We start from the raw sequence: 17,336 nt of genomic DNA, 5'->3' as shown, positions 1-17,336 counted from the left end.
AATGCTATAAAAGCAATTACATTTTCACAAAGCCATAGCAAGTCCACAACACACAAACGCACACACACACACGCGCTATAATCAAATAGTCACAAAAACAGCTGCTGAAGCACTGATTAAGCTGTAGTCTGTACATCCTCCATAGCCCTGGGCATATGCTGCACAATCTGCTTCAGTTATCAACATTAACAGGAAAATGAGCCTCACATCTGACTGTGATAACAGACTCTGAAGTGCCTCTAATGTTTGTTGGGGACACCGCTAACATTTCTGGTTATCTCCCAAACCAATTTTTTTCTTTACATTTCGTGATGGGGCTGGCAGTGTCATTCCAGGCAGCCGGGTGCACAAAGTTTGAGATGAGTAAAGATGCATGTTTAAAGTTAAGAAATTAAGAAAAGAAGAAGTGATGACGATGGCTTGCTGCACTACTTTCTTTGAGTAAAACTGTACCGCGGCAGCCTTTTTACATTTTCAAGTTTTTACAGTACACAAAGGAAAAACATAAAAAAACAATACAGCCAACAGAGGCCTTGGCTACAGTTGCAAGATGACAAGCTAAGTCCCTTTGGTGCTCCAGTGAGTAAGCCTTGGATGAGTAATCATGCTTGACAGAAGCGAGAAAAGCTCAGCAAGGGATTCAATGGAGTGGCAAAAATCAACTTTACTCAGACCCCCCCGCATGTATGTGGTGACGGCGCTGATAAGAAAGCAGAAAACCTCAAGGGCTGTGTCTAGGAAAGATCTGAAACATCTCACGAGGTTGAAAAGAGCAATGAAGCTGGAGATATTTAGACAGCAAAAAATGGATTATGACAGTGAATCATATCAAACTTTAAGAAAAATGACAGATTACTGCTTCCATTCCTGCACTATATACCAAAATATGTGAGCTGTATCAAACTCAGTGCTTCCACATGAGAAGGCTGTTATAAAGGGAGGCGGATGTCCAGATTGATCGAGCACATTAGCTGAGCAGTCAAATGTGAGGTTACATTCTGAGGAATGTTAGAGAGCCTTCACATGAAAAAGATGAGGCTGAACCTCTTTCAGTACAGTATCATTGATCTTGCAGGGATAGTCTGACACACATTCAGATGCAGCAGTTGCTTACTGATAATAAGTTCATTAAGCAATGTTTTGCTCTGCCCAATTCATTACTTAAAAACCAATTCAGCAAGGTTAAGTCCCTACTTTATATTCTAATGTATTTACCTTAAAATGCAGGGTGGCAGGCTGTTAGTTAGGAGTTTGTTGAAAATTAATTACTGCTTATTGTAAAATTGAACAGTCATTCATCAAGCAAATTTCCTAAAAAAGTTCTGGTTCCAGAAAGTGAAGATTTACTGCTTGTGTCTGTTTTATATCATTGTAACTTTATGATTTGGACGGTTGGTCAGACATCTGAAAAGACATGGCCACAAGTTACACGATTTAAAAAAATGTATTAATAATGAAAAAGCATCGATATGCATCTTTATCCTGATATAAAATAACCTCAATCAGAATATGAGATTTGGGTCATATGCAATTCTCTCAGAGATTATGATATATCATGCAAATTCCTGCGCTTTAACACAGGACCATAAAGCATCAATTAGTTCACCTTCCCTGGACTTGACATTTAATATTCTCGTAAATCCTTTCCCATTGCTCTTCATTCTGTGTCAGCTTCAGATTCTTTTCCTGTGTCATCATTAGAGTCATTGTCATCATCATACACAGATGCCTCATGACCTTTCCCACGGTTCGTAAGTACGTTATCCATAAACCCTGCACCTTTGGAAGCTGTACAAGCTCCACGAATCCCTTGGAAATAAGTTGCCCACCATTATTGCACCCACTAGAAGCTCAATAGCTAAAGTAGCACTGAAGACTTTGGAGCTTCTGAATAAATTGTACATAAGATATTTAACTGATTGAAAGACGGTAAGAGTATGGTATGAACAGGTAACAACTGTAAACCTTAAGGCTAGAAATGGAGACAGATCTTGATTCCTTATCTCCCTGTATTTTATAAGAATAGACATTTTATTAAGAAGCTGGCATTTCTTCCCCCGTTCAGTTTTCTGATATCCTTCCATTGTTTACTTAGTGTAGATACTTTGCTTTTTAACAAACTCAATAGTTCCTCCATGTGTATCCGTTTGGAGCCCTGCAGCCCTTCAGGAGCCGCAACGCCTTCGTTAATAAAATAACACAGCATGGAAATGAATGAACACTTAAGCTCTATCACTTGTTCACACTAATTAGTATAATGCCCCCCCCAAAAAAGGAAGAAAACTCTGCTGCACACTCTCCATCATTACTGGACAGAGCACTGTGCAGAAACGTGCCCTGGTTGAGAGAGTGGCGGCAGTGATACAGAGCATAGTGCTAGTCTCACAATTTAGCCAAGGCAAAGCTCCTGACATTCTAATTAGGGAATTTGCTGCTCCAGTTTAGCAATGATGGAGCGAGGCTCTTTATCAGGCAGGCCAGGCCACATACCTGGCAAGCTGTGACACCATACTGAGCCAGCCCCACTCAACGGCCCACATCCCTCCACTGCTCTCCATGGACTAAATAAATGAACCACCGGATGTTCTGGTGAATAACAGCCAAAAATGATGGCTGACCAAAGTTTGACAAAGACAAAAAAATATATATTGAACTTGATTTCCACAACATTTTTTATCAGTGTATGTAAAATGTTCCTCTTCTGATTCCTAAAAGGACATAAGATTTTAAAACTATGTGTGAGCAGTGATCGCACCTCTGAGCTAACAGCTTTCACCATAATTTTCAAAATAAGACTCGCAGTGACAGATCTAATTACACTTGATACAATCCATATGCTTTAAAGCCTTCCCACAACCAAAATCACAGACCTGAATGCCATCACACGCCGAGCACTCACCAGAGCAGACAACACTGACCACACCCTAAATCATAACTTATCGCTACTGCTATCCGGACGGAGTCACGGAAGACTTAAACTGATATTTCTCTAGGAGCTTCGTATCCTCTGCCATTGCAGAAATAAACGAACTGCCACGATGAATGTGACTTGTGTGTACTTTTTTTTTATGTTTCATTTGATGTTCTGTAGGTTGCCTCGGTTTGGTAGGTTGCCTGAAATGTGTGCTTTTTGGATCGACTTTACTGAAATGACTGTTAAACCAATTTCCCTCAGGGGACATTAAAGTGTAAAGTCTTAAGCCTATATGTATTAATGTAACCTTAAGAAAATTGTGTTTTTCATAATCGGAACGACAAGAGACACAGGGAGTGGGAACAAGGGGTGAAGAGAGGACTAAGTGCTAACAAGTATTTGTAATTTTAAATTCTTGTGCACTGGGTTATTCCATTAATTCAGCAGCGAACAGAGCCTGTTAACAAATACAGTGGCAGATATGCAAATGTTAGAAGACATACATGCCAGAAAGGATTATGTTAAAAAAGTGAAGAATAAATATAGTTTCTTTGGAGGAAAGAAAAGGGGTTTGGGTTCATTCATGTCCACTTGTTACAGTATCTGACAAATAAGTGATTGTGGGGAACAGAGATGTGACAGAGGTGGAGATAAAGGATCTTATTCAAGAATCAGTCCTAGAAACAGAATTGAGAAAACAGCATTGTGATGGGCTATATGTCCAAATATTATTATAACTCTTCTTTACGAGCAGAGAATGATAAACAGCCAAACAATCACATGTTATACTGCCTCACAATGCATAAGCACTATATCTATATATTTGGACTTTTGTTACAGCCCTAAAACTGCATTTGACGAGACAATCTTTAATGGTTCAACAATGATTCTTGGTATCCATCCTTCCATCCATCATTACTGCCACATACATGGCCGTATAATCAGTGAGCACTTACTACTCAACGGATCTTCATCAATCACATCAAGGCAATGTATTCATGTTGCTTGTCCCATCAGTTAATGTTGATTTTCTTTATATTGTGACTGGGTTTGTCTTCCTTGTTTGTGAAACAGATTCATGCTTTCTGCATCGATGTTGAGGAAGAGCGGTGTAACAACCTCTCAGCACATTCCTTGAATTGAATTTAAAATAACAGTGTTTCTTTTAAGTTTGTCAATTTGGGGCTTTCACATGCTTTAGTGCAAAGGCTTGGTGAATGCAGTAGGTGTTTTTGCCACCTTACATCTCCATCTGTGTAATTCTGTCTGTTTTGTCTAGAATTGAAAACGACTGGTTTGCTGCTTCGCCTTAGTTTAGCTTTTTCATCTTTGGCACAAGATAAGAGTAAAAAAGCAGATCTCTTATCTCTCCATTCAATCATTGCCAAGTTCTTCAGAGCACACCTCCGATGTATAGCATTCCTTTTTTATGTCACTTCTTCATTATTTTCCCTGCCATCTCTTCTTAAATCATTCATTTGCATCCACCACCTCCTTGCTATGTTTTTGGCCATTCGTTCCCTTTTTCTCTATTCTCTTTAATTCCTTCCTCCTCCATTTCATCCATCCATGACCGTCTTACTGAGTCCTTTTGCTCTTCTGTGTCCCACCGTCTCCCCGTACACGCTACAAATGATCAAATGCTCCAGTGAGCCTATCAGGCCACACTAGTGTTCATATTAGTCTGACTCACTCGTTATGTGCAGAAGCACCGAATCAATACTGTTCCACGTCACACTGAAGGCAACACACACATTCACCTGTACACACTACAGCAAGTGAGGTGTCCAAATGCTCCAGGCTTGTGATAAATCATCCAGCCAGTTCCATTCAATCTGCCACCATTCACAGCTGCCTACAGACCCAAGAAAATAGCTCTGATGGTTGCAGGCAACTGCAAATCCACTACTGTGGTGTTTGCGAGCTACACCCGAAGTGATAAAATTGTGAAAAGTAAGTCCATGTCCATGTATTGCATCAACTTTCTTTCCTTATTCTCTTGTGCTCTCAGAAGTATTTGATCATTTAAGGCTAGTTTCTTCTTTCAGATTGAGCAGCTTTTTTCCATCTCAGGCTGTTTTGATATGAAATGTGAACACACACACACCAATTACATACAGGTAGCCAAAATTTGCACTCAGAAGAATCCAACTATCCAAAATGTAACAGCTGCATACAACTCCTTTCCAGCCATACCTTTTAAAGTGAATGATAATTTCACCAAATTACACACACACACACACACACACAGCTGGATACTCCAGCAAACAAAAAAAAGCTCACCCAACAAAGCTGACATGTTCTGGAAAATTCTGAGCAGTTCTGGCGTGACGGCCGGGCTGTTCTCCAAAGTCACCAACCTGCAGTGTTGCAAGGAGAGGCAAGAGAAGTTGCAAATGAGGGAATAAAACCGAAACATTGGAGAAGTTGTTAAAGAAGGGAGCAGAAGACATAGATTGGAGTTGGCAAACAAAATGTGGAAGAGAAATATAGAGGAACAAATAACACAGACAGAAAGAAGAGGAGAACATGGGAAACCTTAGAGAGGAGAAAACGGTATACTAGGTTATGTGGGTGACAAAAGGAGATGAAAAGGAAGGAGGAAGAGAACATTTTCGGTTTTAAGACATGAATTCAGCAGGCCTCTCTCCTCATTTCTAGTCACAAGGCATCGCTGCTGGGATTTCACCTGCAACTAATCCCAAAGATGACGCATGAATAACTGATTCGATGCATTCTCCACAAATTAACGGAGGGAAAAAAGACACAATGTACAGATATGAGGGGAACAAAGAAAGAGCAGAAGCAGCTGATAACAGCAGGAGAAAATGACATTGACTTTGTAAACAAAGAAAGCAAATATTTAGGACACGGCTGTTTATCGGCCAGGATGAAAGACGGGAAAGAGATATAAGACCGTGGCTTTGTGCTACAACAAACACAGCATGCTGAACAGTGCCAGTCTCCTCAGGGAGAGACAGGAAAGAGAGATTAAGAGGGGAGTAAAAAGCAGAGAGATGATTGGAACGGAACAAAAGGTAACCCTAGCAAATCCTATTCCACTGAAACAAACCTTTCTTGAGGGTGTTGTGCAATACTGTTTTGAAGGAAATTCTAGAGATAGCTTTAATATGACATGTAGCCAAAATTATCAGAACACACCAGAGTGTCACGGTCAAACTACTACCATTTTCAAAGTGTTGATATTTTTGCGTGAAACAAATGTTATGATCACAGGAGCTTTCAAGATAATTAAGCCAATATTTCAGAGGAAGACAAAACATTACATGGTACAGCAACAACTTCAAAATAAAAGAAGCTGCCATGATCTCATTTAAAACTCATCACAGCAACATCATTTTTTTTGTTGGTTTTTTTTTACACTCATTTTATCATTAGAGAATATTGCAAAATGATTTCATGGATGACATTGAAGGTAACAAAACATCCTGAAGTGCAATCTGGTGGGTTTAATCATCTTTTATTTATAATGGGTGATGCAGCATTCTGCACTGGCACTGAAGGATCCTAAAGTGTGCCATTTCCTTTCATGAATGGATAGATAGATATTAATATATATTAGAGATAGTCCATAGTTGTGCTAGACTGGCACTTAGGGACAGTTTAATTATACCAAAACAACATGTGTTCAGCAGAATTGCAGTTATCTTACAATGCCATTCTTTAACCAACATCATTATGCTCACAATTGCCATGTTAAGTGGTTACTTAAAGTTAACTTCATTAAATTATTTGACTTCATGAATGGAAGCTCCATGCAAAATAACGTGTGACTGAGGAGGCAGCGCAACTGCTTGTCAAAGTTCTGTTTATCCGGAAAAGGTATCAATCTTTGGCCAAATTGATTATTGACCATATCGATTTATTTGTCAAACAAATCTGCACTTTAGAGAGGGGTTAGAATAACTTGTTTGCATGTGGATGAGAGGCCAAAACATGCAGCTATTTGTAAAGCTATGTTAAGAATTTAAGAAGCTAAGCTATGAATTTATGTTTCATAAATGTCTCCCGAGTGAAGTTTCTTTGTAGAACTCATGAATGATTAAACAGCATATTGTGTGTGCATGTGTGTCCATACCAGAGCTCCAGTCCATCCTCCAGCAAATACACGTGAGGGGGCTGGGAAACATCAGTGCTCAGCTGGATGACAGGCAGAAGGAAAGGGTACAAGTTCTTACTCTCTGCCCCAAGGCCCTGTGAGAACAGAGAGACAGAAAGTCAATACCGATCAAGGAAAACTCAACAACACAGCACAAAAGGTGCTTAAAAAAAAACTTACTTTATAAGTTTTAACTTCTTGATTATCTGCAGAGACAGGGGCATGGCAGTGTAGCAATAGAGATAAACTGTATATTAAAGCTTATATACCACTGCTCACCATTTCCCACCTCTTGTTCTTACAATAATATAAACAATATGTAGGAGAGAATTGTTTTCACTTTCGGTAAAAACAAGGTATCATACATTTTGCAAAAGATTCGTGGTTTTATGTTTTTTTTATGGCCAGCAGTGAGGGGTCCACTTATTTTATTTCATTGAGCAACAACATCAACTCCTGCTGATAAATTTAAGTAACTGTGATGTTTTATTATTTGCATTCTTTTTATCTATATCTTTATTATTATTATGAGAACTAAGACTGTATCCTCTGGGCTATACAGAGTACCCTCTAATGCTTCTGACAATATCAAGCGTCATTTAACTTTTCAAAACATGTTTGTTGTTTTCACACATACATTTTAACAAAAAAAAAAAACTCTTTGAACATTTTATTTTTGTAATTTATTTGATATAATGTAATCATGCATTATAATTATAGACTTTGAGACTGATCGACGGGCCACACAGTGGTGAGCACTGTTGCCTCACAGCAACATGGTTCCGATTCAAAAGTGCAGATTAGCAGAGAACTATACTATGTTGTGTTTGCCTGTTCTGCCTGTACCATGCGTGGGATTCTGTCCTCCCAGAGTCCAAAGACGTGCAGGTTAGGTTGACTGGTGACTCTAAATTGCTTGTAGGTGTGAATATGGACATGAAAGGTTGTTTGTCTCGGAGAGTCAGTACTGTGATAACACTGGCGAGCAGCCCAGGGAGTTCCCCGCCTCTCACCCAACACCCCCAGATTGCCACTTCTCTCTGGTGTATTGGAACAACCATTATTCATGTATTCAATTTCCCATCTTGTGGTTAGTTTTGTAAAGGATTTTGGAATTGTTTGTGTTAACTTATAGTCTAGGAAGCAAGTTTCCACTAAAAAAGTTTGTCATTCATAGTGTACTTAAGTGTACTTCATAAAAGGATAACCTACCCTTGTCCAAAACTGTTAGTACACTTACTGACAACCTAGACACACATTAAGAAACTTAAATACAAACTTTTTTTTTATCCATAAATATTTGAACACACATTTTTATTTACCGACTGTAGCACTGACAGACATGCTTAGCCTAACTTATGAATTATGCCCTCTGAAATTGTTATTCCCCTTGAAACATCACTTCCATCTTTATCACACATCCCCTCAAACTCTTGTCTGTCGATGAAAATGTAACCACTGTCTGACACCGTGCCCTTTCAAAGCACCCCATCACTTCAAGTTTTACTCACCCACTTTGCGTATTCACCCAAAACACACATGAGAGCATGCGGGTGAGAGTAATGAGTAGAAGTGCTGTGTCTGTGTGTGTGTGTGTGTGTGGTTGTGCTAAAGAAATTATTCTGTCTAAAGGCGAGGATCCAAACTTGTGTCTCAGAACTGTCAACATTGTTTCAATGATGGTGTGACATTAATTTGGTGTAAATATGCTCCCTCCTGCTTCAATGTGGGAGTGAAAGAGAGGGAGCCAAGCTCAATTCCCACTTGGCACGACCCTGTTTCCCCAACACAGGCAACAAGTCACTAGTCTCTTGCAGGCAAAAAGCTATTTCTAAGTTAATAAACAACCAAGCCAATATGCTGGCTTTTATGAGCTTAAGAGCTGATTTAACGCTGCCTGATCATGCACATGCGATGATGAGTTTATGCCAGTTCCAGATAGACTAAGTCGAATAGTCAAAATTATCATTCGTCCATGAGAAGTTCAAAGTTTCTCTGTCCCCAAAATAGTGTTTTGTTTTATCAGTGTCCAGGATATGGGTGTTTGTAAGTGTGTATTAGAACACGGCAAAAACTAGTGATGTCTGAGATTCTTCTTGATCTATTTTTGCCTTCACCTACATTTGCCCTTTTGCATCCTTTATTCCAACTCTAATGTCCACTGGTCTGTAGATCGCTTCATGTCAGAAAACAGAAATAATCTTTAGTAGATGGAAGTAAAAAAAACAAACAAAAAAAACCTCACTTTTTATTTCTTTGACATCAGCGTTATATTGAATAGTATATATTAAAATCTCAATTAGCATGCAGTTACACAGTTGACTAATCCAAGCCAATTTAGCTGTACACCCTCAGTGCTTCATGCCATTTTCCATATGTGTGCTTGTGTTTTCTCTCTCAAAAGGATTACGTCTATCACTAAGTGTTACAACTCCTACTGTGAAGTACTGCAGAGGCAGCCACACAGGGGGCCACATCTTTCAGCCGGCTGCTTTGATACTCCAGGGAATGGAGCATCTGTTTTCTTAAGTTAGGTTAGTGATAAAAAATTATTAATACTGAGGCAAACGACTGAACAAAAAAATCTAATTGATTTGATGTCTCAACCATTTGTAACTGTGTGAAAACATGAATAACAAAGCAGGAAAGTGAGTCAAAGCTGCTGCAAGTTGCTTATCAACCCAAGTTAAGATTCTAGGCAAGTCAGGGGAAGCTAAAACAAAAAATTGGTATCAAAGGAACCCAGCTGTTTTGGGGAAATGAACCCAAACTCTCGCAGACAATTTGGAGCTCGGCCTCTGCAACATGTGGCCAGAGAAGTAACACCCCACTTCCTGCCAGATTCACTGAGCAGTACCACCTGTCACACTGCAGAAGCTGCTAATGCCACTAAAAATGAAGGATGAACATATTACACTTTAAATGAAATGAGCCATCTAACCCAAGGGACCATTAATTAAATTAATCCTCAGTGTAATTCTTGGCAGCTGATTTTTTGTTGCTGTTTCAATTATTTCTATTCCAATTATTTTGTTAATGGGCTCTCTTTCTTGTGGTCCTGGAAGAGACACAAGAACTGGCTTGATGTAGAAAACCTGAAGCAGCCAAATGTGTGCTGTGGATCATGAGTGCAGTGCATTTGGGAAGGAGCCTCATTCGGGCAGTAAACGTCTCATCTCAATCAATGAAGCATCCGCACACTCAAAAGTTTTTTTTTCTAGTTATGTTTTATCTTACGGTAATGAATGAAAAGTTTGCCACTGACAATTACTTTGACTGGAGCTATTCAGCACTGCCCTTGTGAAGTTGAAACGAGTGAATCCTGAGGCCACACCGCCTGCCTCACCTGTGTGGATTTATATTTAGTTATCTGATATTTATTGGTATTTTATATTAGCCAGGTGGTACAGGTGCAAAGCGTGCACACCTGCTGTACTCTGATTGAAGACATGGGACATGACAAGGATGTTTCTATGTACAAACACTGAACAAATGCATGTCAGGGTGTTGGTACTCTGCTCATGTGGTGACCTGTGGCCTGCGAGAGCAAACAACCCCAACTATGTTCAATATAGTGCAATTGCATGAAACACTTTGATTGCCTGTATGTAAACTAACAGGAAGATGTTTAGGTTTATTCCAGACTGGTAAACACAAACAGTGCTAGGGATGGTCAGGTTACCTTGATGGATGCACTTGCACTTTAACCTTATCCTTTATCTATGTGGGTGAATTGTCTGTGCACTTTTGTTTGCTTTCCCACTTGCCTTGAATTGCCCCTTGAGGGACAAATAAAGTATTCTGAATTGAATTAAATCTTTAACATGGAAATGGGCGCTGCGGTCGATTAAGAGTTAAGGCGGATCCCACCACAATCTCACGGCTTGAAACCCAGCTAGTGTGGCATCTGTTGTCATAACCCCCCCTCTGCAACAGATGCCAATTAAAGGCGTCAAAAGAAACCAGTCTTTAATCAGCAAAAGAAACAGAAAAGAGAAACAAAAACTGGAAGCTGAAGATGCACCATACCTGTACCAGGTGGACGAGTGTAGTGAGTATGGCACAGCGAAGCATGTTGTGCTCTTCAGATTGCTTCCAGAGTAGAGGCAGGTACTGAACCAGGCAGCCGACGTATGGCCGGATCTGAAACGAGAAAAAAGAAAGAAAATGCCCATAACTTCTCTCTCTTCAGAGTTCCTACTTTTTGTTCTAAATCAAGTTCCATCACTGTCCTTCCTTTGTGAAATTGGAAAATATGATAGAGCACGGTGTAATTATGATGCAGCTGCTGTGCAGAAAGCGAGATCTAAGACACCGGAGTACCGACTGAATTCCGGACTTCAAACTGATTTCTGCCATTTACTTTTTCTGACTTGTCTTAACACTTCATATTCCCTGTGGAGGCCAAGTGGCCAGGCTGCAGACCCCAAACTGGGATTTCTTTGCTCGATTACACCTTTATAAAGGAGGGGGGGTTCTGAGCAGTGGGAACAATAAAAAATCCAACAAGACACAGCCTTGAGAAGAAAACTAAAAAGGGCGAAAAAGAGACTCACAAACCAGCTTAGGATGACAATTCCCAGACTGACAGCAGAAAAAAGGAGCTATATCTCATCATATCTGTCATCATTTTCATCTCAACTCTAACTGCGCTCAGGGTTTTGTTTTGTAGCTGAAGCCCTTTTTTTGGTTCAAAATCCCTTGTGACTAGGGTTAGAATATTAATGGGACTTCCACTGACTCTGGAAGTTGAGCCAAGGCCAGTGACTGGGGAGGACTTAACCAGACTGACAGCTCACAAGGATGAAAGCCATTTTGGTGACAGATTTAAGTCAAGAGATCGTTTAAGGAAAGGTGCTTAAAATGGATCTGAACAGGGCCTGTGGGGGTCGGGAGGAAGGTCACTTTTGTAGGGCTGGCAGTTAAGTGGATTAAAATGATTTACTGGATCCTGAAAAAAAAAAAAAGCAGAATCCATATGGGCACAGAAGCTTTGCAGTGGCAGAGGGGAGAGTGTATCATCATGGTAAATGAGAGCAGACAGAACAAGAGCGGCCTGAGGCCTTATGATTTACAAAGAGTCAATTATTGGACTTCACAAATGCCAGTGTCTCAGGATGTGAAAAACCATTAATGCGGAGCTATCTTTGAGGGCAGCTGGTTGTTTTACCTTGGCGGTTTGGGGCTAGTACAGGGTGACAGATGTTTTGTATCAGAGTTGTAATGTTTTTTAACAGCCTGACATGTCCCCTGCAGAGTTGAGGTCAATGACTACAATTTGTACAGTGCTATTCTTCACAAAGCAGCAGCAGAATATATCTATCTCCCCGGCTGTCAAACTCAAGGGCTCCCTCAAAGACATCCCGGAGTTTGGCTCAGGTTGACTTTGCATACTCTGGGAAAAGTAATATGAGACCTATATTCCACACACAGCTATTGTCAGATCTCACCTGGATGTTCACTCTCTCGATGACACAGGAGATGACGTGGAGCACCTGCATTTTAGTGTCGCACTCCGTCACCTGCTGCAACAGCTGGAAGAGCAACCCGAAGATCGACTCCAGGTACTAAACAGAGGAGACAGAGAGCAGAGTGGGAAAAATTGGACGTCTGAAAAGTTCAAATCAATATGAAGACATTTTGAAATCATTTTTTAAAGCATCATTTCACAAAATGTGAAACATGTACTTACAGGGAGGAATTGTTCTGTCCGGAACTCAAAGTCATCAACAGGTGGGCCTGAGTTAAGGAGGAAATAAACAGCTTGGGACGGATATGAAAGCAGTTCATTGGTAGTTTCTCAAAACTTACTTTTACAGAATGACTTTTACAAAATAATGTTTAGCTGTGCTTTGTTATTTTTAAATAATTTTCCTTTGCCATTCATTTTAAATGGTTCTGTATTTTTAAATGTCTTGTCCTTGATTAAATGTTTTATAATATGCTGTCTTTTAAATTAAATTGTATTATTTTGCTTGGTGCCTTTAATGTTTCATGGTCTTATTTTCATTCATCCTCTAAGTGACGAACTTTGTAACAGCTACTTTTAAAAATAAAATTATTATTGTTATTATGATACACTATGTATATATCAACATTCTTTATTTCCTTTTGCCAGAGCTAAGGACTGATCAAGCTTTAATGCTAAGTAATGCAGTGAGGCTTAGTTAACAAGCATAACAACATCATCAATGTATTTGTAACAAAAATAATCTATCTAAAAAAATAAAAGTATGAGAAGGATATTGAGCTTCAGGGTTGTAGCCGTCTCAATCCGCACCTAGGAGACAAAAATGATAAGCATACTTTTAGAAATAAGGCATCACACAATTTTCCCCTACTGGTGCACACGTATTGTTACAGCTAAATAAAGCAGCAGACAGAGAAGTATTTCTGTGTTTGTAGTGAACTACGCTGAAGAATATAGAGAGGAAAGAAATAGATTAACATGAACAGATTGTGATTGCCACAGCTGCACATGCAGCAATGCGACCAAACACAAAAAACATGATTACATTTTCCTTTAATAGCAGCATCTGAAAGTCCATGACAACCAGCGCTCACTATACAGCTTTTCATAACTGAACACTGAGGAAGTGTGTGCCTACAGTGAATATCTTTCTATTGTTATTAAAAGGAAGCAGCCCCTCCAATCTAATAGACTCCAGCAGTGTAATGGAATGAGGTGGAGTGTAAGAGTTATAGAGGTGGTGGACACGTCCGCAAGGGAGAAAGTGATGAGATCAAGGAAAGGATATAAAAGAAGGAACTCAATTACACTCAGATCTTGTTCTCAATTATTTCACAACACATATTAAGAAGACATGAGTGGAAGTAAGGGGGGGGGCGTGTGCGAGCAGGGCTGCAGAAAAAATCATTAGCTATCCAATCTGTGAAATATATTTGGAAGTTATAGTCTAAATAACTAAACAGTTGTATTTTAAGACATGACTATATATATATATATATATATATATATATATATATATATATATATATAATACATTTATCACAGATCTTTCCAAGAGGCTTTTAAAGTTAAAGTAAAGAGCTTTTCAAAAAGACACACTTTGACTAAATAGTTGTCCATGTTGCTCAGGCTCCAAAATATACCAGATCACAATGTAAAAGAAAGTGATAAAAGATTCTTTTGTGTTTGTTAAATATTTTGTTTTTCAATTCGTAAATCATTCAATATCCATAATTGTGGTGGGGTCTCTTAAAAAAGAAGCAAGTTCATTTTCATTGAAGTGGCTGGAGTTTTTCTGTCGTGCTGCTCTCTACTTTTTTGCTTTTTTAATGTCAATCAGTTCACTTCAAAGGTACGTCAGTTTTCAGGAAGCTACTTTGTTCCACCATGTACATATTTTGAGCATCAAACCTAAAGTAGGATCATATATAAACAGTTTCTGCATTTTCCCATTTCAAACAGACCAAGATAAGCAGCAGCCTTTCAAACCTCCCACAAAAAGCTATTCTCCATTTTCAAACAAGACCTCCGGAGGCCGCCCAGAGAATTGGGTCCAGATTTTCTCGACAGTTTTCCTTTCACACATGCACAACGCAGCAGGTGATTCTCCGCTCAGACACGTTCACAACAACACAGAAATGTCCACAGCGTTCAGGACTTTCTACTAACTTTATACAAGGGGGACGGGCGGAGAAAGTCCACAGAAACTGCAGAGGCTCTCACTCAGACATTTGCAGTCAATTATATTCCCGCCGACCAGAAAGTTCGGTGGATCTCCAGAGTTCAGAACATGTGAGAAAGCATCTTATGTAAGAATCAAACTTGTCACTGCTGCAGAGGATCAGCAGCTATATGAACTGTTTCAGTTTAAACTACATTAAAGTATGAGATTTGGAGACCAAACATAAGAAATAGAACAACTTTTCCAAGGAATACTGTATGAAATTGAGACACAATAAAAAAACATTAGACACATTTGGATTCACCCCGTCTCTTAGAGGAACACCATGGGTGGGAGAGAAATGCTATTTTCATGTCATATTTCAATGTCATTGTGAATAACATCCTACGTTCTTCCTACAGTCTGTTCACATCATAAATGAAACCAAAAGCTGCTGTAAAATGTACTTTCAAAATATAAAAGACTTACAGTTGAAATTTCCGGCCTGTCTCAGCGAGATCATAAAATCATGAATGAGTAATGCTGCATATTAACAACAAAAGGAGTGTGTTGATGAAGGAGTTCTATCAGCACTGGCCTTGTCTGCAAATCAAACACTGATGAGAGCAACTGCATTTAAATTCCACAGTGTAGAGGATAATAGACCGCTTGATGAAACCCTCAATAGACAAACATAAAATGTCTGTTGGTGATTCAGTCAAAATCATTTGCTTCACATTATCATTCAGCCATAAACTTTCTTTGAGGGATACTAAAAAAAGTAGGTTTGAACTGAATTTAAAAGTGAATGAAAGTTTAATCTGTGACGATAAGTGTGAACTAACTCACCGAAGCTGAAAACAAGAAGCTTCAACTTGGCAACAACTCAGTGAAAAGCAAATCCAGATCCCAACGAGCACAATCACACATTTGTTAAATAACCACACTCTTCTCTCAGGGAAGCCATTTCAATTTCATGAAAAGAAACAAATAATTAACAACGTGACAATTCATTTTTCTACAAAATTTGAGATTTTACATGGATTGTTAAAACATTTAAGACAAATAATAGTTTTATGCACACTGAAAAAAGAAGAAGTCAGTCTGGTTATAATCTTAAATCCCAGAAATGATTTGTGGTTGGAGACAGAGGTTTGTCAGGATACTGCATTTCATGTATAGTAACTAAGAGCCTGATAGGATTATAATTATGAGGCACAAATCCATATTTAAAATGCCTCAGAGCCACCATACAGACGAGGAAACGGTTGACTATAAATGTTACCGCTTGATGTCATCAAAGCTGGCTAAACTGAAAATTCTAGAAAACATCATTACCTCCTACTGGGAATGCAAATGACCTAAAAAATAGAGGGAGTTGAAATTTGCCACCAACATTATTTTTAGCTTTCACTCAGAATCTGTGAGTAAACAGCAAAGGAGAATGCAGCAGTTAGAATGTGGAGGAGAACGTATTGGAGGTAATGGCAATGGCACCACCGCCAATGCTGAACAATCCTAAAGATGATTGTTATTTCTTATGGTAAAAATAGGAAAGAAAAATGTAGGAGTAGTCTGATAACAGAATATTTTTTTTAAAATAAAAGTAGTTCAATAGTTAAACAAAGTGAAAATGCATCTGCACCAGAATTCAATGGTTTCTTCCCTACATCACATTTTGTGGAAATCAGTTACAAGAGTCCTGCGAACAAATAAACTGAAATCCAACTAGAATGGCACACACCTCCGCCAAGGCTCAACAGTCCCCTTAAGAAGCCACATTTAAATTCACTACATCTGGATTTTAATTTGAATCTGCACCAAATTGCACACAAATGAATACCAATCCCCTTAACAGACTTATTTTTCCATCAAGATTCAGGAATTATTCTCTGAGAAAGTGTAAAAAAAAAAAAAAAACACCCATTAACAATGTTGAAGAAAAAATTGAAAATGCATGAATTCAAGCGCCTGATCTGGAGCAGCATAAGAATAAATTGGGTTCTTCCCATTCACATACTGCATTATTCCACCATGTTTTGTGGACATCCATAGTCCAGCTAACAAACAAGCAACAAAACCTTCATAAAAACACAACATTAAAATCTGATCACAAATTATACTGATCACTACTTTCACAGTCGTGGTGAAGCACAGATGGGACATGGGGTGAGAGAATCTGGGAATGAGGTGGAGTCGAGCCAGGAACCTGCTGCTCCACAACAGGAGAAAACCTATACTACAACTACTACTGCAGTTAAATAACCATTTCGATCCACACATGGTGCATAGTAACTCTACTCGACAGTTTTTCCAATAGGGCAACATTAACGAAGAGATCATTACTTCAGTCAACCCTACTCCATCTCATACAGATTCCTCCCATTTCTCTCCTTTAAAGAAAAAGCCTCAAAGCATACAAAAAAACTGCGAAAAAGATGAAGTATCTGGGCAAACCAATGTATCTTTTGTCGATAAATCATTTTGATGACGTAAAGAAATTGAAATATCAGATACATGCAGCTGTGATTCAGTTTCTATTTGAACAGGGGCCACAAAACAGCTTCAGAAATATTAATGAGCAGTTGGACTGATTGATAGGGGGCAGTTTGTGCCATTAGTCCATTAAAAGGTTTATGATCAATATCTGTTTCTGCCCAACAGGTTCTAA

The 17,336-nt window shown here is 39.0% G+C and overlaps 1 protein-coding gene across 1 annotated transcript in view; it reads right to left on the bottom strand.

Annotated features, from left to right (window-relative positions):
• Nucleotides 1-17,336, bottom strand: part of ipo11 (importin 11) — a 97,274-nt gene that overhangs the window by 37,625 nt on the left and 42,313 nt on the right. The window contains exons 17-22 of the mRNA XM_069523654.1: nucleotides 13,281-13,314; nucleotides 12,727-12,767; nucleotides 12,485-12,601; nucleotides 11,064-11,177; nucleotides 7,014-7,129; nucleotides 5,198-5,274 (exon numbers count right to left, since the gene is read on the bottom strand). Coding sequence (XP_069379755.1) covers nucleotides 5,198-5,274; nucleotides 7,014-7,129; nucleotides 11,064-11,177; nucleotides 12,485-12,601; nucleotides 12,727-12,767; nucleotides 13,281-13,314 — 499 coding nt within the window. The remainder of the gene's footprint in view (nucleotides 1-5,197; nucleotides 5,275-7,013; nucleotides 7,130-11,063; nucleotides 11,178-12,484; nucleotides 12,602-12,726; nucleotides 12,768-13,280; nucleotides 13,315-17,336) is intronic.

This window comes from Paralichthys olivaceus, chromosome 4 (assembly GCF_024713975.1).
Source record: "Paralichthys olivaceus isolate ysfri-2021 chromosome 4, ASM2471397v2, whole genome shotgun sequence".
Taxonomy (NCBI): domain Eukaryota; kingdom Metazoa; phylum Chordata; class Actinopteri; order Pleuronectiformes; family Paralichthyidae; genus Paralichthys; species Paralichthys olivaceus.
The sequence above is the reverse complement of the archived record's forward strand: the minus strand, read 5'-3'. Positions and strand labels throughout refer to the sequence as shown.